General features: G+C 59.3%; 1 protein-coding gene across 1 annotated transcript; it reads left to right on the top strand.

Annotated features, from left to right (window-relative positions):
- Positions 1 to 1,626: 1,626 nt before the first annotated feature.
- On the top strand, positions 1,627 to 21,436 carry VOLCADRAFT_91154 (uncharacterized protein; the record flags this gene model as incomplete). The annotated part of the gene is made up of 20 exons (XM_002950765.1): positions 1,627 to 1,633; positions 2,663 to 2,775; positions 4,061 to 4,601; positions 4,776 to 8,279; positions 8,342 to 8,445; positions 9,008 to 9,502; positions 10,582 to 10,668; positions 12,780 to 12,787; positions 13,556 to 13,653; positions 14,139 to 14,712; positions 15,187 to 15,349; positions 15,904 to 16,138; positions 17,126 to 17,203; positions 17,239 to 17,379; positions 17,624 to 18,106; positions 18,357 to 18,468; positions 18,699 to 19,069; positions 19,560 to 19,678; positions 20,531 to 20,614; positions 21,071 to 21,436. The coding sequence occupies 20 exons, from the start codon at positions 1,627 to 1,629 to the stop codon at positions 21,434 to 21,436; spliced, it is 7,683 nt and encodes a 2,560-aa protein (XP_002950811.1).
- Positions 21,437 to 21,857: the final 421 nt, after the last annotated feature.

Below are 21,857 nucleotides of genomic sequence, written 5' to 3'. Positions count from 1 at the left end.
ATGTCGGCAGCACANCCAGCTGTTTCTTACCTGCATGTACGACAGGCGACACTAGCAACACCAGCACGGCGTTAAATGGGATTCCCGTTGCCCAGCGCGCAGCCAGGGTGCGGCGGCGGCGGCGGCGGCAGTGCACCGGCGGCGGTTGATGGCGATAACGCAGCTCGGAGTCCACGGCCGCGGCGGCGACGGCAGACTGCTGTTCCACCCGCACCGGTACGGCGCCGCCAGCCTCCCCGCCGCCGCCGCCGCCGTCACAGCCTCCATTCTCCGGCGTGAGCACCGGCTTCCGCCGGCATTCCTTGTGTCGTGCCATAATCCGATAACCCTACGTCAATAAAACTTTATCACGCTCGTCGTACGTCCGTACAACGACACAGCTGTTGTGACTCAAAAGTACGACTGAAGGGGGGGGCTTCCCCTCCAGAGGAATATTCCCTCAAGAAATCCAACCAGCCGTCTTTCTGTTCCTTTTTAAGTAAAGTTAAATGTGGCCCTTCACCTAGCAGAGTGCTGTCACGGCTTCTTCCCCTTCCGCTATTAGGAACTCCAACCGCCGCTAATACGAACGGTAACGGTAACTGCAACTGTAACTGTAACAGTTACTGTAACAGTAACTGAAAACGAACAAGGTAGAAGGAGCTGTAGACCTACCTAGTAGCGCTATGCCGTCACATACGGCAAAGGGACTCCCAACCGACAACCAACGAACTCCGGAATGGTCTGGATGGAGCGGATTAGTAGTAGTAGCGGATAGGGTCGGCGTCACGGCGCTGTTACAAACACGTGTGTATACATGTAGGTATATATGTCATAATCTGTGCACCAGCGTGCGTGCGAATGGACCCCAGTATTGGATAAGAGATGGTGCGCGTGTGTTTCTGTCGTGGCGATTGGATGTAGAGCTGAAGTCCGCTGCAGAGAGCGCAGGGACAGAAGAGCTAACCCTAAGCTGCCGAGGAGGAGGAAGAGGACGACACGGCGAGAGATTCTACTACAACTAAGATGCAGATATTTAATCGATCGAACGAACGATTAAGAAATAAGTTTCTAGATTAATCAATTCTAACACAAGGACAAGGATGCTTTAAAAAGCTTGGACGGGTTGGCGACGGGGGCAACGGTGACAACGGAAGTTGATGTTGATGTTGATGTTGATGCTCATGTTGATGTTGATGGCTGGCTGGCTGCACGGATGGATGGATGGATGGGTGGATGGATGGATGGATGTGTACTGATGGGGTTGAGAGGGACATATAGAGCTTCCGGGAGAGGCGAGCGGGGACACGTCCACAGGCTGTCTGCTGCCTGCTGCATGTCATGCCATGATACGTACGACACGTCACAACCAGATTTGAGATGAGACGAGACAGGCGAACGAACGAATTCAACAGGTGTGGACACGGAGCAATCGCCTTTCAGCTTGCTCTTTGTTTGACTGGTCGCATGTGGCAAACTTAACCCAGCAAACTTAAGCTGGCAAACGTTCACTTATAACTAGTAAATAGTTGTTTGGGTTATGGGTTTGCAGCGTTACTGGTGTTCCGTTCGGAACCATTACTTTAACGTCGTTCCGTCAATGTTGTAACCTTGGAATACAATTTGGAGGTTTCCAGAGGTTGACGTATGGGCGGTGCGTTGACGGCCGTTCGGGGTAATGAGCACAGCCGTGGAGGTGGACATGGGCGGTCTGGCAATGAACCCCGGGTCAAACGCAGGACTGTGCCCAATAGCTAAAGTACGCGCAGACCGGAAAGCGATTTGATGACATAAAGCATATGTATTGAAAAAAAGGAATGGAGGTTTAAAAATGAAATCTAATTATGCTATCGTGAATGCTGTAAGCGCACATCCGTTGCCAGGCACTTACGCTTCCAGGCGTGCTCTCCTGCAATTTATAGCTGAACCACGCCATGCCAAGCCAAAAGCTCACATATGCCTTTGGTGGTTAGCTTTTTATAAAGTAAGGCCTAATCAGGGCGTTTGTCGTCTAAACACCCCAAAACATGTCGTACGCACCTGGTTGGTGTCGGCTTGCTTCGTTTGGAGCGTAACAAGGGATTTGTTCGCGCAATCGTCTGAGATCCGCTGACATACAGCTGAAGGCTTTGCCAAAGCATAGTTTGGCTATTTTTCCTCGAGACATCCTGGGCGAATTTGGCATACAATACATAATTGCGAAAACATTTTGCACCATGCGCTAGAAATTTAAGCTCGTGTTTTATTCGGACGCTGGGTTTGGCTTGAGGAGCAAGCCGGCGGCTGGCGTATCAGTCAGTGGGTTGAGACACTGGATGCGAGCGGGACCTACGCCTGTGGAACAAACTGGGCACCATCATTGTGCCTCAATTTTGCTATCGTCTTGCAGGTCAGGGGCTGTTCGGGCTGTCAGCTCTCTAAAATATCTCGGCTCAAACACTTGTCAGCCACCTCACCGGACGATTTATTATATATGCAGATGTAATAACATACTACGGCCTCGACGCCTCGGATCATTGCACTTGGCATCAAGGGACGCAAGGGTGAGTCGGCGGCTGGGCTTTCGATTATCGACTTTAACAAGGACTCTAGCGGCCCGTCCTTCAACGTTAGATAGATTTATAAATAAAATCCACACCAATTTGGCTCAGCCCGGCAGCCATTGTCTGCCTTGCGTCCGCAGGAATCTCTTCGGCGATTCCCAGCGTCATGCGCCGCAACGACAGCTTCCCCGGATTCCCCAGTCGACAGCTCCGAACTTGTGCGGCGGCTCTTGCTGTCGCAATCAGCCACCAGGTGCAATCAAGAGCTTCGGTTCTCGCCTGATCGCCTGCCGTCGCTGCCATGCCCGGAAGCTTCTTCCTCTGCCATCGGCTCGGCGCGCTCATGTCCCCCCTCAGAACACACACCGCCCTTCCCTCGGGACACTCTACCTTGGCGCGAGGGCGTCACAGATCACGGACTCGTCGCCAGCACCAGCTGCACTGTTGTTCTTGAACACGGGGCGCACATACATATAGGAGATCGCTCCAACAGCCGTAGCCCTAGCGGCCTGGCTGCTACTGCTGCTGCTACTGCCAGCAGTAGCAGCAGCAGTAGCTCGGTACACCTGCGGAGCCGCCTGCTCCGACTCCGACGGAACGCTAACCTCTCACTCGGCTACAGCCGCCGCCACCACATCCATCACCCAACGGGAGTCAAGCAAGGACAGAAAACGCTACGACAGGGGAGCCTAGGGAGCCTTTTCCCGGGCGGCGGCAGTAGCACCGTCGACGCCGGCGTCAGTAAAAGCGTCGACGCCGGTGACGGCAGCGGCAGCAACAGCGTCCATGTCGCCAGCGGCGGCGGCGGAAGCGGAAGCGCCGCGGATTTTCCGACCGTACTTACTGCAATCGTGGGGATGGACGGCGGCAATGACGTCGGCCTCCGTCACCGGATAACGGCCCCCTCCGCCCCCTCCGCCGCCTCCGCCACTCCGCTGACGACTGGACGAACACCTCCCTCCCTGGCGGCATTAGAGGACCCATCGGCGGCGGAGGAGGAGGAGGAGGAAAGTACGCTGCCGCTGCGGCGGCATAACGGGGATATCAGCGGCGGCAACGGCAGCCTTACGACAGTACAGCACCAGTTGCCACGTGTCGCTGAGGGGAGCCATCGCGGCGGCGGCGGCGGCGGCGGCTCAGCCGTCACAGCCACAAAATACGACGACGATTCTTTTTGTACTGATTCTGACATGACCGCGGCAGTAGCAGCAGCAGCAGCAGCACCAGCGGTAGCGGTAGCAGTAGCGGCGTCTTCGTTCTTCCCGTCACCGCACCGCTGGGCGCCCCAAACTTTTGAGCTTCGCCTATCGCCGCCACCTGTTCGCCGTACGAATGCGGCAAGCAGCAGGAGCAGCAGCAGCGGCAGCAGGGGGCCCTCGCCAGAGCGCACTGTTGGAATCGGAACGGGTGGTGCAAGTCAACAGGCTGGTTCCGGAATTGGATCCGGAACCAACTCCAGTTCCGGATCCAACGCAGCAAAGCTCACGTGGGAACTGTCCCACGCCGCCGACTGGCGGCGCGTGGCTGCGCTCGTACAGACGTACGGCGAGCAGCTTGATTGCATTCACGTCAGCGCGGCGCTCGTACGATTAGCAAAGATATATCGCAATAACGCAGCGGAACTTACTGTCCCTTATGCAGCTGCGCTGGCGGAGGCGGAGGCGGCGCCGCCGCCGCTAACAGCGCCTGTCGGCAGCGGCGGCGGGGCTATTAGAACAAAAGGCAGTAGTAGTAGTGGCGGCGGAGGCGGAGGCAGAGGAGCTAGATTTGCCAGGGCGTGGAAGAGGGCCCGAGGAACGGGGGAGGCGTTGGCGGCGGAGGGAGCCGAGACGCCGATGTGGTTGGTGACGGCGGAGGAGCGGCGGCTCCGTCGAAGCGTCGCAGAGCGGCATCCAGGGGGCATGCGCCGGTGCACGGTGCTTACTGCGCTACTGCCGCCGCCATCGGCGCTACTGCCGCCGACTACCGGCACGGTGGCGGCGGCGACGGCGCTACTGCCGCCGACGACCGGCACGGTGGCGGCGGCGACGGCGCTACTGCCGCCGACTACCGGCACGGTGGCGGCAGCTGTTGTTGACCGTGACCACGAAGGAGAGCCACTGTCGTCGGTGCCGCCGCCGCTGCCGCCATCTGCAGCGATGGTGATGGCGATGGCAGCGGTGGCGCCATCAGCGGCGGCGGCGGGGGCGGTAGCCGCCGACGGCAGCGGCCAACCGACAGCCCAACCGACATCCCGCCGTGTACTGCACTCAGATGTCGCACGACTGCTCGACTCCCTTTTGGTACGGATTCCGGGCCTTATGCCGCGCGCGTGCTGCCGTACAGTGTCCAACATGCTCTGGGCGCTGGGTGTATTGCAGCCGCTGGCGGCGCCGCGGCCTCAATGGCGGCGCCGCGGCAGCGGCGCCGCCGCTGTTGGCGTGCCGCGCGTCGCTGCGGCGGCGTCCACTTTAGCCGCCAAGATGCGGCACTTTTGGCGGGAAGCCGGTCCGCACTCGTTATCCCTTGCACTTTGGGGGTTGGCGAGGTTGGGGCTGCGACCCAAACCGGTTTGGGTGGCGGAGCTCGAATTCGCTAGCGGCCGACTCTTACCGCGTTTCAGTGCCCGCGAACTGAGCTGTTGCCTCTGGGCGCTGGCGACGCTGCGTGTACGACCCGATGCACTCTGGCTGGCGGCGGCGCAGCGTTCCGTGACGGCGGCACTCGCAGCTCCCGACGCCAACCTTCGATGCGTCGCTACCCTGCTCTGGTCCCTTGCCGTACTACAAGTACGGCTCGAAGGCCCGACAGCAGCGGCCATTACGTCGGCGCTTGCCGTGTTTCTACAGGCTGAGTGCGGCGGGGGCGGCAGCGGCGATGATGCCGTACCCGGACTTCTGCCGTCGATTTGTATGTCGTTATGGGGCTTGGCGCGGTTGGGGTTGCGGCCTCGGAGCGAGTTGCTGGCGGAGTGGCGGCGTGCCGCGTCGGGTCCGCTGCTGGCGGCGGCGCCGGCGCGCGCGGTGTCGTGCATGCTTTGGTCACTGTCGCGGCTTCGTTGCGCCCCGCCAGCGGCGTGGGTGGACGAAGCGGCGGCGGCGCTCCTGGCGCGTGCCCTAGATGGACGGCTAGGCTGCCAGTCCTTGTGTCTGGCAGTGGCGGCACTGGCGCAGCTGGATTCTCGTATATCGCCGGAATGGCTGCGGGCATTTTCGGCGGCGGCGGCGCCGCTTGTACGGCATCTGGATCCGAGTGAGTTGGGCGTGGTGCTGCACGGCATGGGTCGGCTCGCCGTCCGCTGCGGCGGCTGCAACGAAGCTTTAGCGGCGGAGTTCCTGGCCGCCTCCGACGCGGCGGCGGCGGCGGCGCTGTCGACGGCGTCTGCAGATGACGTGGCAGGCATTGGCGGCGGGCTTGCGAATTTGGGCGCGGCGCGGAGTGTACGATTGCACGACGCGTTTGTGAGGCACACGGCAGGGCTGGTTCAACTGCGCGCGCTGGCGCCGCGGCACGCCGCGGCCTGTCTGCAGTACTTCGTGGCGTCGTCGCCGCGGCATGGGTCCGTAGCGAGTGCCCATGCAGCCGCCGCCGCCAGTGCTGGCGGTGGCGGCGGCGGTGCCGCCAGCGCAGGAAGACCAGACGGGCCCCAAACCGGGCCAGACAGCGGACGGGAGCTGTGGTACGACACCGTACGTGCGCGCGTGCCAGATGACACGAAACAACCGCTTCCGCCGCCACAGCCTCCGCCGCCGCCACGTAAGCTCGTCGTTGCATTGCTAATGGCGGTGCTGACGGCGCCGTTGGATCAGTACGACGTGTTTGACGTCGGTCAAGCGTTGTGCGCTGCGGCGGAGCTTGGACTCAAGGCAAGGACGCCGGCGGCGCGATCAGCCGTCACTGCCGCCGCCGCACGAGTTTGCGGCCATGCACCCGGCGCCAACGGGGTACTGCGGCTGCTGCAGGGCATGTACGGTCTCCGTGTACGGCCGCGTACGACATGGCTGACGCGCGTGGCGTCCCAGATTGGCTGTCGGCTCCGTTCTCTGACGGCGGTGGAGGAGTTGGAGCTGCTGCTTCGGCTCCTGGCCGCGCTCCAGTGGCCGTCGCCGGCGGCGGCGGCGGCGGGAGCTGCCCACCTTGCGCAACAGCCGCCGCCGCCGCAGCAGCAGCAGCAGCCGGCGGCGCCTGGGGAGGAGTTAAAAGGGGAGGACGACTCAACCTTATCCTCTTCCTCCGCTCTCCTGGCTCTCCTTCGTGCCGCACAGCCAGCCCTGTCCTCCGCGCCCATCCAGCACCTGCTACAGCTTGCAGCAGCCCTCGTTGCAGCCTCCACCACAAGATCCACCGCCGCCGGGGCGGCGGCGGCGGCGCCAGCGGCGGCAATGGCACCATCGCGCACGTCGCCGCCGCCGCCGGCGGTGGCGCGCCTGGAATTTCCCCACGGCTGGATGCCGGCGTTTGAAGGTGCTACTGCCGGCAAGCTTTCGCAGCCGTGCGTGACGGCGGCCAGTTTGGTGGAGCTCCTAGCGTGCTTTGCGTGCTTTGGCCATGCACCGGGCCCAACATGGACAGCTGCTTGGTACGACAGTACGGCCGATCGATTCCGGAGCCTGCGTCCAGCGCACCTCTGCATGGCGCTGCACCTCCAGCGGCGGCTGGGGCTGCGGCCGCCTCTGCCGTGGCTCCGGAACCACGCGGCAGCGCTGATGGCGGCGGTGGTGCCGTCGGCAACGGAGGCGCCGTTGCCGCCGCTGGAGGTGCTGGCGGCAGTGGCGGAGCTACAGCGCCTTGGCCTTGACGATGCGTCGGCGCCGTTGAGCGGCATGGTTGCGACGGCGGCGACGCAACTGCGCGCGGAATTGGTGGCGGCGGAGCCGGCGGCCCAGTTGGCGACGCTGGCGGCGCTGCAGGCCATCCTTGACCCAGGGGTCGCGGCGCCTGCGCCCCATGCCGAAGGCTGGGCGGTCGGCGTCCTTGCGATGGCTCATAGCGTCATTACTCAGCGGCCGCTGCACCTGTTTCTGGCAGGGCTGCGGCGCACCGCGGTGGCGCCGCCGTCACTGTCGGGGGAACTCGACGACGCCGCCGGCGGCGGCCATGGTGCCGCCGCGTCCCCTAGGAGCTCGGAGGCGATTGTAACGCTTCTCGCGTCAATGGTACGCTGTGGGCATGTGCCCGATCAACGATGGATGTCCGGCATTGTACGACACATCTGTCGACAGGCTGAGTCGATTGCCGCCGCGGATGGGGGGGACGGCGACGGGGCTAGCGGCAGTGGCGGCGGCTGGCCTGCCGCCGACGTCGCGCGTGCCGTGTGCTGCCTGGCGGCGCTGGGCTACGTCCCCGATGCGGCCGTGGCGGAGCGACTGCAACAGCTGCTACAGCCCGTGCTGGCGGAGCGCGACGGGCTATCGCCGGGTCTGGCGGCGGAGCTGTGCTGCGCGTGGGCGTCCGTACGGCGGCGGCCGCCGCCGTCATGGTGGTGCGCGGTTGAGGCCGGCGCGCTTGCGCCGGCAGCGCTGGCGGAGGTCCCCCAACCGGCTTTGGTACGGCTACCGTACAGCATGAAGCAGCTGGGTCACTTGCCGTCGTACGAATGGCTCGCATGCTACCTGCCACATCTCTCCATCGCGCTGGCGGCGGCGGCGCCGCCGCCGCCGCTGGCTCACTCCGCCGCCGCCAGCACCACTCGCGCAGCGGACCTAGCCAACTTGGCCTGGGCGTTAGGATCTGCCGTACACGACGGCGGGTACCCGCCGGACGTTTTGTCGTCGAGCGGTGCGCTTCAGGCCCTTCTCGCGGCGACTTGGCCTTTGTTGGGCGCGATGGGCCCTGGACAGCTGGTCTTGTTGGTGGAGGGCCTGGCCAGGGGCCGCCACCGTCTGCCCCCGGATTGGGTGACTGCTTTTGCGGGACAAGTGACAAGACAGCTTCATGCATGCGGGTGAGTCTGCGGCGGGAAAAAAGATGCCGCGGCGGCCGAAGGGGAGGAAAACGTTTTTTTATCAACTTTCCTCCGAATATGGAAATCATACATATCTTTCAAAAATTTAGGGTCTCATTTTTTTCAAAAAAAGAAAGAAGAAAGACAAAAAACATTCTTAAAGAATATATTTTGTTTTTGTAGTAATTTCAGGCTGTGTGTTGGTTTTGGTTCGGTTTGAAAAGGTTCCATTTCATTTAAATTTTTTATTGCGCTGTTGCTTGCACCCACCTTCATCAGCCTTTTACTCTCGCCGAGCCCGCAATCATTCCAGCATGGGAAAGGTCAGATAGTATCACAGTTGCTGCTGTCTGAGCTGCCTGGGCGTTTCCTTACTGAGTGTTTACCCTCCATCCATCCCATCCCGAATCCTTTTCCTTCGATTTCTCTTCGATCTGGATCCGGAATCTAACTTGGACCGAATTTTTAATTCCGCAGACCTTCGGATCTCATCAGCTACCTGTATTGCCTGGCCTTCCTGGACGCCCGTCCTCCGGCGACGTGGCTGTCGTCGGCGCTACAGCGCACTGCGCAGCTACTGCCGCCGCTACTTCGCTCCCAGGAGGCTTATCGCGTCGATGACCTGGCATGGGCTGTAGTGAAGTTGGACCCTCGGGGGGCCGTCGCGGTGCCGTTCCTAGAGCTGCTACAGCGGCAACGCGCCGCCGCGGTGGCGGCGGCTGCAGAGTCGTCGGCGTGGCGCCGTCGCGCCGTCGCCTGCAGCGGTGCTGCTGATGGCGCCAGCGACGCCGCCGATGTGGAAACGCACCGTAGCGGCGGCGGTGGCGGCGGCGCCGCCGCCGCGACGTTACGTCGTACATATGTACGGCGGCGGCGGCGGGGGCGACTGAGCAAGTCCCTTGACAACGGCACCCACGGTGACATCGCAGCCGCGGCGGCGGCGGCGGCGGCGGATATCCCTGCTGACGGCGGCGCCACACCGGCTGGTTCCTTATCGCCAGCGGAAGCGGAGGCAGTCAATGATTCCGGGCCAGCGGCAGCTGTACGACGCGTCCAGGTCCGCGGCCGAAGCCAAGTACGGAGTTGCACGACGGGACTGGGTGGTGCGGGCAGTCGCTCCAGCGGCGGCGGCGGCCTCGCCTCCTGAACCGCTCCGTCAGTCTCTCCAGGCGCCCTTAACTTCCCGCTGACGGCAGTTGGCGACAGCAGTTGAGAGCGGTTAAGTGGTAGTTGGTAGTTGAATATCATGGAGGGATGGCCAGGTGGGGTCTGCGCTATGTGCGACCTCTTCCACAGAGAGCGGCGCCGCTTCGTTCCGCTATGGGTGTGGGGGATGGGTGTGTCTGTGGATGTGTCTATGGATGTGGGGGATGGGTGGGTCCCCTCTAGGGAGGGGAGGGGAGGGGAGGGGGAGAGCGGTATGGTGTTAAGGGGGGGCGTTTTATTACTGTGGGGTTATCTTCCTTCCACTGGGGAATATTTCCCCGACGGACGACCTGACGGACGGACAGACAGACAGACAGACAGAACTACCTAGTTAGGCAAGCAGACCAGGCCGACGCTTAGGCAGATATGAACAGACAGACAGACACACAGATAGACACACAGACAGGCAGACAGACAATAATATAGAAACAGGTCTGGACACACATGCTCACAGGCAGACAGACAGACGCATACAGCCGTATCTATATATATTTGTGTGTGTGCTATAAATAGAGAGAACGAATCGAGCAGCTTGTAAACTTGAAAACATAGCTGCTGCATCTGCCGCCGCGGCCGCTGCTTGTGGCATTGCTGCTTGTGTTACGAAATTCAGAGCATTGTGGCAGATCGACATGGACAGGGAGGTTGGTAGATAGGTAGGAAGACAGGGAGGTAGGTAGAGAGACCAGGAAGGGGTGCGGAGGAGGAGGAGGAGCTGGAGAACTGGGGGTGCGGTGGCTGGATGGCAGAGAGTTGCTGCATACGGTAGAGGACGCAGAAACACGGCTCCGGCTCCCTCTCCTCGGACTACAATCAGTCGGCGTCGGAAAAAAAGCTCGCGTGTATATTTTGATGTAATGTGATGCTGCTCGGGGTCGATGTGGGGTCGGTAGGTGGACGCACTTCCCCCCTCCTCACCCCCACCCCCAGCGTGCAAATGTCGCACCAGGCACGTTCGATATGTACGTGTGTGTTTTGTACTTCACAATGCGGCAGATCTACATGTCCAGCGGGAAGGTAGGTAGGTAGGTAGGGAAAGGGGGGGATAAACGCCCCCGCCCCCCCGGGTGGTTCTCATCGCCATACGGGGATAGGAGGGGGAGTGGTGGTTCAAGCGGCGCCATCATCAAGGCCCTCTGCACGGATACCCGTACAGGGGATGCTGTACGGTCAGCAGTAGCAATGACTGCTACTGCATCAGCTTGAATGTCTTTTAAGTGCGTGTGTATGTATGTATGTATGCGTGTGCGTGTCTTTTGCACGTAAATGTGTGTGTGTTTGTGTTTTTTTTGCTGATGTGCGTGTGTATGTGTATGTGTAAGATTACGACGTCGTTCGGAGAGACTAGGAAAGTGGGGAGAGGGGAGAGCGCGTGGGGGTGGGAGAGGGGAAGTTGGGGGTGGGAGGCAGGAGAGCCTGCAGTACATTGTGTTTTTCGCGTCCTATGTGTCGTGATGAACTGGGCGAGCGTGACTGTGTAGTCTGCAAGTCGAGGAGTGCCTGAATGTGTATGTCTGTGGGTGTATGTATATGCGAGTACGGGCTTATATTGCATTTGGGGGGGGGGCCGGGAAGATGCTGAGCTGTGTCAATGTGATGGAATGATCGTACGTTGTACGACATGCGTTGTCCGGAAGGAGGGAGGGGGCCCACGGGGAATGGGGGGCGCTCCGTTGCTGCCAACCAACCAACATCTTATTGTCAAGAAAAAGAAAGGTTGCGGTCTTTTTCTTTCGTACTTCTCTTTCGTACTTTTCTTTCGTACCAAACTGTGTTTTTCTTTTTGTGTGCATGTACATGTGTATGTGTGTGAGGGAGAGATGGGAAGGGGGGTGTATATGTGTCTTCAATTTTCCATATCCTCTTTCTCAAGCTGCAACGGTGCAATCGGAATTTAAGATCCTTCCATGAAACTGTAATTCGTCCCCTGTTCGAATCTTGATTCGCGCACTTGCGTTTTTTTCCTCTACTCCCCGCACGCTCCGCTTTTAGTAGAGGGCATCACGTTAGAAGTTGGGTGGATGGGTGCAGCGGTGGCAAAGGGCAATGGCCAAAGGGGGGCTCAGGACGGAGGGCAGGGGGGGCCATCCAAAGGAAGGCTATGGCGACCGGAGCTTCAGGTCGGGTCCAGAAGCTTCTTCTGGGTGTTCGGGCTGCAACGAAAGCCTGTCGCCTCGTCTTCCTCCTCCAAAGGAACACACAAAAAAACACGCTCGCCACGGACATCATTCGCGTTAGTAGACGCACTAAGACTTTCAGTTGGGGCTTCAGAGGATGTATTAGTAGTAGAAGTAGCGAAGGAACTGGCCTGGGGTTGGCTTGCATTGTCAGCATAAGGTTGACCCACAGCCCTTTTTCTGTACATCTGGAGATGAGATTGGGAATTATGTTATGGGGAATTTGTAAGTAAGTCTAGCGCATAGTTTTTTGGTTAGTTGGTGGTGTTCGTTGTCGCTATTAAACAAAATGCCGTTGTCGTTGTGCTTCCTTGCAAAATAGAAAGTCCCGCAGAGGGGGTCAAACGTGTGTGTGTTTGCTGACGAGGCTGTTGGTCTACCACCCCGGCAGACGTGACTGGTGCTATCTTCCGGAAGTCATCCGACATCTTTTGTGGCAGAATGTTTAGTGGCAATATCCACGTATATATGTACGTATATATGTACATATGTATGTATGTGTATATCTGTATGTATATGTGTATGTATCCTCTTCTGCGCTCTGTCCATAGTTGCGTGTTAGATTTTGCTCTCGCATGCTGGACGGAACACACACACGGCCGCGTGGCCGCGCAGGCAGTTGCCTGCTGCAACGGCCTAACTGCTCCAACCGCCTGAATCGAACCTCCAGGTCATGCAGGAGCAGAAGCGCATTGCAAGTTTTGCAGAATTTTGAGGAAGTGAAGATGTAAATGGGATTTGGGTCGCAAAGATGAAAATGATTCGGTTCGGTCGGACTTCGAGGGCATGACTGGAGGGGACGTGGTCCTGCTGGGAGGTATCGGCCATGGATGCGAATGTCCTCATGATTAACAACATATACACAATATATATGATCGTTTATGAATCGGTGTTTTCTGTTGACAATTAGGGAATCCCGTTGACTTGGCCTGTGCGCCCGTCTCATGTCAGGGTCGCGGGTGCGGAAGGTTGTCGTGACCTGTCGTGATTTCGCACGGTTACACTAAGCTTTTAAACACTGGCAGATAAGCTGAAATAATTTACTGAAGTTTGCTGTAGACTTTTATGGATGGAAGCACAGCTGTCAGCCTCATTGAGTCAGAGACATGTTCTTTAAAGCTACTCACAGCAACCAAATTCCAAGGCAGCTCTATAAGCGTACCTAATTTTCTTAGCGCGTGCACCATCCCGAAATCTCAAACCTCGAGCTGGCGTCGGTACTCCTGGGTCAGGATATTCAGATGCTGTCTTTTGACCCGATTAATCTTCCATGGGAAACAATATAAATAGTATGCACTTGTTTAAGCAAATCATTTGAATCATCCAGCTTTCGACATTTACGCGACAGGTAAGGTATCCGTCTCCTGTGCTGGGGCCTGGGGGAGCTGGAACTAATGCGAGCGCATCGCTAGCTCTGAGCATTCCATCTTACAAATAATATAAAAGACATATGCTCATTTCTGGACTTGTATCCGTGCGTCTTCTTCTAGCTTTCGCTGGCATCATCTTGCTAGGGGCAGCTGCACACACTTCTCCTGTTACGGCTTGGAACATAGTAAGACAGCGGGGTGCAGCGCGATCACAGATATTTGGCCATGGACACGTTGCAATTCCAAACGCACTTCCCACGTGTGGCAGAACCACCTAACAACCTCCCCCAAAAATTCCACCTTCCCCCGCGCTTTCCCAGGCGCACTAATAACCTGACCATCCCATCCTCTCCCCAGATTTGACCTGTTCTGTGCACCTGCAACATCCATATCGCGCGCGGCGACCTTCACATCACCGCTTAGGGCCGCGGGTGCCCTAGCACAACTCACCCGCGGTCAGTCTTCCTCATAGGTACTTGGACAGAGAGCTGAGGCTTAGGGCATCATATCAGATGCGGAATGCAACATCCTATCCAATCCAGTCTAACACACCACTAGAAGGGGAAAAGAAGCTGGCAGGGACGCTATGATGGACGGCCCTTCTCATGCCCCTCCTATGCCCTTACATATTTTCCGCAATTCCGCAAATCGCCGCCTTACCTCCTCCAACCCAGCCGCCGACACCTTCTCATGTTTTTTTATATGTTTTTTGTTTACTTACCTTCCTCGCAGTCTCCCTCTCTGGATCGCAGCAGCATGGCGCCACCCAAATTGCCTTCGTCGCCGCCTTTGGGGGGAGAACTCGCAGCCCACGCGCCCGGCCACCCGCAACAGCCTCCGACTGCCCAGGGCGGGACGGCCACCTACAACCGCACCAGCGGCGGCGGCGGCGGCCACCTGCAGCCGCCGCCGCCGCCGCTGCCGCCCTCCACGCCGCCAGTCGCACTGGCGGCGGCGTCCTCCCCTGTAGCTCACAGCGCTCTTCACACCGCCGCGCCAGGCAGCCCTCAAAGCCTGACCAAACAGTCCGACGTCAGCAGCAGCGGCGGCGGCGGCGGCGCCGGGGGAACTGACTCAGGTCCCAGCGGCCACGGCAGCGGCGCGCCATACCACACGCAGCATAAGTACGGCAAACGATCCTCGGACTCTGGCGGCGTTGCCGGCGGCGGCGGTGTGGGCCTGGGTTTTCTGGTGTCGCTGCCGCCGCCGAAGGGAGCTTCTGTATCTGGCGCCCCGGCGGTGGCGGCGGCGTCCTCCACCTTCCATCACCACCTTCCATCACATCAACAGTCCGCTGCTCAGCAGCAGCAGCAGGGCACAACGGGGTCGCAGGGATCTGCAGGTCGCCGGCTACAGCAGCTAGGACAGCGCCTTAACTTCGGCCTGGCACTGGGCCGCAAAAAACACGCAACGTTCGCACCCGGACTGTCCGGCGGCGGCGGCGGCGGCGGGCAGCAGCTGTCGTATCCCGAGGACGCCAGCGGCGCTGGCGGCAATGGCGGCGGCGGCGGCGGGTATGCGGTGGCAGGGGGCCCGGCGGCGACGGCAGGAGGGTCTGCAGGACACGGTGGCGCCGTGGTGTACGGCGGTGGCGGCGGCGGTACGCGGGCAGCGGCCGAGGAGGAGTTCAATCCACCCAACCAGCCGGTCAATCCGTTCTCCTACCTGGCAACGCCATTTAGGGTCATGGCGAGAACGAAGGCCGGCGCCGCAATGGGCAGGTGAGTGAGTGTATACGTGTGTGTATGCGTGTGTGTATGCGTTAGTGTATGCGTTAGTGTATGCGTGAGTGTATGCGTGAGTGTATGCGTGAGTGTATGCGTGTGTGTGTGTCTCTTTCCCTTCCCCAGCGCCCTCCCTTTCCGTTCTCATCCGTTCTCATCCCTCACCCCAACAAATCAAGCTCATGTTCATACCCTCCCTCCTCCCCCACCACCACCACCACCACCACCACACACACAATCACCTCTCTCCCCCCCCCCCGAAAGGTACGCCACCACGGCGCTGCGGCTCAAGCGCGACGGCATGCCCCCTGCGTCGTACATGTGGCTGTGGCTGGGTAACTTCAAACGCTGGCACCGCCGATATTTCGTGGCTTCGGAGGCGCCTGGAAAGCTGCTCATCTACAAGCGCGCCAACATGAAAGGAAAGGTATGTGTGTCTGTCCGTCTGTCTGTCTATCTGTCTGCCCGTGTCACGCACACGCCACAAAAGCAAAGAATACACGTCACGCCACGTTACGCCACGTCACACACTTCGCGTGCACTTGGAGTCATTTCTCCCTCAGGGTTTTGTTACGTTACTTCTTTCTCCCCCCCCCCCCGCTTTTGACACAAAATACCGTCCTCACCTCTCCCTTCCCCCCGTCTCTGGTACACTCTTTTGCCCTGGCAGCAGCTTCACTCGTTCACGTGGTTCGTCTTTCCCCCCGTCTCCTTGCAGATCACTTTCCCCCAACCCAACCCAAACACCTTCGACATGCACTCGTGTTCATTTACACTTTCCTTTTCCCACCCCCGCACCCCAAAAAAAATTCCCGACTTTGCAATTTTGGTCGTCAGCACGCTGTTCCTGGTTTCCCTTCTTGACTTTGCTGCCCACACCACGCCACCCTCCTCTCCTTCCTCCCCTCCCCGTGTATATATTTCCTGGCCCGCCCGGAATCGGCCTGCATATACGGTTTGGCCGTTTGTACGGCGTGTCAGGTTTGGAGTACGAGTCTGCGCGACGCCGCTGTCGTACAGGACGACTCGCACCCTCGTCAGATTCGCTTGGAGGCCCCCTCCGGCGCTATCTTCTTGCGCGTGCTGCGCCCCGAGGAGCGGCAGCCTTGGATTGCGTGTCTGCGGGAGTCCCAGGAGCAGTACCGCAAGCACAAGGAGGTGGTGGACACGCTGGCGGCGGCGGCGGGGGGCGAGGGGGGCGAGGGGGGCGGCGCGGGTACGTGGATGGAGGGGAGGGGAGGGGAGGGCGACGGGGGGGGGAAAGACGAACCACACGCGATTGAAGCTGCTGCCAGGGCAAGATAGTAGCAAACGTAAAAACTGACCGAAAGGCGTCCGTGGCGACTGTGACGATTGTAACCTCGGGATGACGAAGTGACGTAGATGTTGGAACTCCTACCTACCTAAGCCGCCAGTAATAAAAAGCTGAATAGTATAGCCAATCCGTAAAGTAGTAAGTGTAAAAAATAGTAGCGACGGGGGGGGCGCCCTCGCCCCGGGAGGAGGAAGGGAGGGAGGGCGGGGGCGGGGAAATGACGAACCATGAGGGGAGGGAGGTGGGGGGAAGGTGGTGGGGAGGTGGCCCGGGAGAGGAGGGTCTCAGGCGGTGTTGCTTGTGCGAGTGTATGTAGCAGGAGGTGGGGGATGGGTGGGGTACCCCCGGTTAGCTAGAGAGGGGTTAGCTAGAGAGGGGTTAGCTAGAGAGGGGTTAGCTAGAGAGGGGTTAGCTAGAGAGGGGTTAGCTTCCGATGGTGACAGTTGATCTTCTTGTTCTGTTTCCTGCATCAAGCACCATCCTGCATTCCTCCACACCCTACCTTACCCTACCCTACCTATCCATCATCCCCCTTACCACCTATTACCACCACCGCCCTCTCCCGGTATCATCTCCCCCGGCCCCCCCCCCCGAGACGGCGCTCGATGAATGTGGGGCCATGTGTTGCTTTCCCTTCTTGGCTTTGCTGCCCCGCCACCCCCATGACCACCACGATACACTTCCCCTCGCCTTACCCTCCTGCCGGGGGTCCCCCACCGGCCGCTGTGTACGGGTTTCGTACCTCCCCCCAGCATCTCAGTCAGTTCTACGTTTGATACTCTCTTGCCCTGGCAGCAGCTTCAATCGTGTGTGGTTCGTCTTTCCCCCAGCATCTCCACCCACCCCCCATCTCCCCCCTTCACACACAATCTTCCCCCCCATACACAGACACACAATCTCTCCCCCCCATACACAGACACACAATCTCAACACCCAATCTCCCCAACGTCTCCCCCCCCTCCCCCGGTCAGTGGCTGGCGCACTTCCCTCCGTGGCATCAGGTGCAGTGGAGCAGGACGCGGAGCAACGCCGTCGCATCAGAGCTCGTCTGAACGACCGACTGGCCGAGCTGGCCCCCCTGGTTTCGGAGGTGGAGCGACACCTGGTGCTGGTGGGGCACCACTTGGCTGGAGCGGCGGCGGGTAAGAGAATGGGGGTGGGGGGGTGAGTGGGAACTTTGGAAGGGGGAAAAGGGGGAAGAAATGTCCACCACTTTGCTAGCTAGGAGTTCGCTTACCATTATTCTCACGCACCTCCCGACAATGTCGGGGGTCTCCCCAGGAATCGAACCCAGGATTTTAAATTGTATAAGACAGTAGTGTCGACCAGACCAGACCATCATGCTTTTGTTTCTGTTTCTGTTCCCGCTGTCGCCCACGCCGCCAGGCATCGCTCACCTGACGGCGCCGCTGACACAGTTCAACTCCGTCACGCAGCTCAGCGGTCGCGGTTTGCGCAGCCCAGGGCCGACGGCGGCGTCGGCGTCGGCGGTGGCGGCGGCGGGGCCGGAGTTCTACGGGGCCGGACATTTTCCTCCGGCAGTCATCACCACTACCACCACCGCCACTGCCGCCGTCACGAGCACCGCACCGCCGCCGCCGCCGCCGCCTCACCGCGCTGCCTCGCCCTTGGTAGCAGGGGGTGGCGGCGGCGGTGGTGGTGACGGTGCCGCTGCTGCTGCTGCTGCTGCCTGCCACAGTGCCCCAGCGGCGGCGGCCGCCATGGGCAGGCCGTCCGCCGGCGGCGGCGGCGCCGGCCGACGCCCTGAGACGGCGGCAGCGGCGGCGGCGGCGGCGGCGGCTGGGGGACTGCTGCTGCCGCTTACCGTTTCAGAAGCCGATGCGATGGCGGGGTTGCCTGACCGCGGCGGTGCGCTGTCCCGCAGTCGGAGTCGGAACCGGGGCGCGACGGCGCCCCCGGCTGCCCATTGTGAGTGTGCCATTGCCACATACATACAGACGCACGCACATACAAATAGAACGCACCGTGAACGTGCACGTGCACAAGTGCCCTCCTCCCTGCCTTGTTTGGCAGGGTCTGTTTGCCTCGCGGCGCGTTTTTTCGTCATGTATGTGTTTATATATGTATGCTTTTTCTGACTCCTTTTTCGTGAACGCAGCCCCGAGCCTTGCGGGTGCCATAGCTGCGTTGGTTGACGCCTTCCGTGCCACCCTACACAACGACGCGGTGCGGATTGCTACCTTGGAGGCCGAGAACGCGGCGCTGAATAAGTAAGTAAGAAGAGGTGGCCTTGAACCGCAGCTGCCAGGGTTCGAACTGGAGACCGCATGGCATCTAGTCTATCTCTTGCCCGCTTCCTCGGGACTTTCTTGCGCCGAGAAAAGAGGAACCTCCGATGAACCCATTCCGGTCTCACGTTCTCACCTCAATCACATCTCCTGACCTGACGGCGACTTGACCTGCCTGACTTGACGGTGACTGACTTCCCGGTGGCACTTAGGACTTTGAACATATTACGTGCGAACACGCATCGCAATGCCACGCGGACTCGCGGCGTGAGCACACCCGGCTTCAACCCCAACGGCCCCGGCGGCGGCGGCGCCGCCGCCCCCGGTGGCGGCGCCGCCGCCGCGGCCGGGTCGCAGGGACCCGCCCGCAGCTCGGGGTCCGTGCCGGCGGTGCCGATGGCTGGCGTCACGTCGGCGTCAGGAACGTCGGCAGCGTCGGGGGGCCCTGGCGGGGCCGGCGCTGGCGCTGGCGGCGCCATGACCGCTGCGGCCGTTATGAACGACGTCGACGCGGCCAGCGAGGGAGGTAGCGCGTGCACTGCCGACGAGGACGCCTTCGATGTGGTGGAGGCGTTTGATGATGGTGGGTGGGTGGGTAGGTGGGTGTTTGGTGTCGGTGGGTAATGGGCGGATGGGAGGATGGGCGGATAATATTAGATAACTTGTCGTTGTTGTTGTTGTTGTTACAGGGTGGTTAAGCTTCACCAGCGGCCCCCTTTCCCTTGGAGGCAGTTCCCTGCTCTCCCCTGCGAGAGGGGCACCCTAATCCGTTCACCCCATCTGACTTCAGAATGTATTCGTTGGGTTCAGCAACTCACCACCACCAGCATCCAACCAAATCTAGCGGATCAACGGCGCCTCAACTTAGTTCCTGGTCAGCTCTGTGTGTATTTGTAGTTTCGCCGATGGCGGAATTCACACCAATCATACGCGAAATTCCTTTTCTTTCTTTTCTCCCCTTGCCCATCACCGTCCTTTACCCCACACCCCACACCGCACACACCTCACACCACACACCACACACCACACCACACCACACCACACACCACACACCTCACTCCTCGCACCTCCAGGGGTGGACTACTCCATCCTGGATGACGACGCACCGCACCTGCACCACCGCCTGGGAGTGGACGATTACGAGCCGCCGTACGTGCAGCACGGCAATTACCCGGGGGCTGCGGACGAGGAGGTGCGCATGTGTCCGTGTGCCGTCGTAGGTTTCCTGTCTCAATTCTTTTCGTGACTTTTACCTTTTACCTTTTACCTTTTACTTTTGACCTATCGGGGAGGGTCTGCCCCGGGGAAGGTGTTCGAGGAGGGTCCACACCCGGGGACGCCGGCAGCTCAGTTCTGATTTTCTTGTCTTGCACATGATTTATGATTTATTTACCCCCAAAACACACACATGCATAGAGACCCGCTCGCGCGCGCGCAGGGGAAAAGAACTTACCTTACCTAGCATAACTGAAATTTAATTGCTGTTACATGGCCCTTGTGTAACAACAAGGTATACCCACAGTACCAACCGTAACAACAGTACCGACACGCACATAGAGAAGCCTTCATTTACGTCTTCTCTGTGTGTGTGTGTGTTGGTGCTGATGGTGCTGTTGGGCCCCCGGGCGTCTGTGGCGCTTGTCGGCTTGCCTAATATAATATAATATCCTTGTCCGTCTGTCTGTCTGTCTGTCTGTCTGTCCGCGCGGCAGCTGTTGCTGTTTCGCTGGCTTGTTTCATTCCTTGGGCTTGCAAAGTGATTCGGAGCGCGTAACGCATGGCCGCCTGTGATGGCGGTACTGTCTGACCACCCCCGGCGCCCTGACTGGATTGCCTAACTGAACCACCTAATTGCCTAACTACCTAACTGCCTAACGGAACTATCTAATTGCCTAACGGAACTACCTAATTGCCTAACTGAACTATTTAGCTGCTTAACTGAACTACCTAACTGCCTAGCTGAACTACCTAACTGCCTAACTGAACTACCTAACTGCCTAACTGAACTACCTAACTGGATTACGAAACCCCGTACTGGCTGTAGGAGAGTGACGAGGATGCTGAGGAGGACGCCGCGGAGCTCGCTCAGCAGGCCGAGGTGCTCAACGCGCTGGAGGTGGTCCGGCAGGTGGGTGGGTGCCGGGGGATGGGTGGGTGGGTGTATGCGTGTATGTATGTGCACGTGTTGGGGGGAGGAGGAGGAGGAGGAAGAAGGGGGGAGAAAGCGGGTTTGGGTTCCCCCGGGGGAGCGTTCTTCGGCTTGCGCTTGCGTTAAATGCGTTTCTCAAGTTCTCGCTTCATGTCTTTTTCTTGGGGCCCCCATCGGCTCTCCCGGCCCCTTCGACACGTCATGCGGTACACGAGCAGTTGAAACTCTTTTGGGACTTCTGCAGTTTGGGACGTTTTTGGCGGCATTTTTTTGGCGGCATTTTTTTGTACATCGTCATCGTCATCATCATCTGCTGCTGCCTGTCTTTGTGCCCAATTCGCCTCTCTGTCTCCCTCTCCCCTTCCTCCTCCTTCCTCCTCCTTCCCCGCCTCGCCCCCCCCCACCACCATCGCCACCGCCATCACCACTACACAGGTGGAGTACATCACCGCCGCCAACGACAACAACGCACAACTCAAGACGCTGCTCACCGCGGACTCACCGCCGCCACCGGATGCCGAGGAGGAGGAGGAGGAGGAGGAGGGCGGCAAGGCCAAACACAAGTCCTGTGGAAAGGGCGAGGTGCGAGTGGGGCCGGGGGAAAAGACGAGACGTCAAGGGGAGGGGAGGGGAGGGGAGGGGAAGCAAGGGGAGGAGAAGCAAGGGGAGGGGAGGGGAGATCGGACCCGGATGGCAGCCGAGGAAAAAGTCCTCCGCTTCCACTTTTACTTTAGCAGCTGCCGCGCCATCCCGCTTGCACTGCACCCGCTTGTACATTCGATTCCACTGCCACCACCATAAAAACCATAATCAAACTGTTCCAAACCATCACAACTGTTTCTCCACTTTTCCTGTTACAATGCTTGGTACTTGGTACTTGGTACTATACTAGAAACGATTACTAGACTAGAATAGTACTAGAAATAGTGCTACATAGTATGCAGGGCTCTAAACTAGCACTAGTTTACGACGCTCGTACCGCGTTCGTACATAGTAAAATAATATAGTAAAAATAGTACTAGATAGCACTAGATTTGGGTTTGGATAAGTGTCAAGTATTAGTTGGACCAAGCCGAGATCTGCAGTCAAGCTGTATTTTGAAGGGCTACAGCCGCGTCTTCGAGCTGTGCTACGTAGGGTTGGCAAGAACACTATATATGAAAACCCAAATAGCATAGTATAGTAAGAAATAGTACTATATATAATAATGTAGTACTATGAT

The sequence above is a fragment of the Volvox carteri genome (assembly GCF_000143455.1).
Source record: "Volvox carteri f. nagariensis unplaced genomic scaffold VOLCAscaffold_20, whole genome shotgun sequence".
NCBI classification, from domain to species: domain Eukaryota; kingdom Viridiplantae; phylum Chlorophyta; class Chlorophyceae; order Chlamydomonadales; family Volvocaceae; genus Volvox; species Volvox carteri.
Note: the sequence above shows the minus strand (reverse complement) of the source record. Positions and strands in the feature narration are given on the sequence as shown.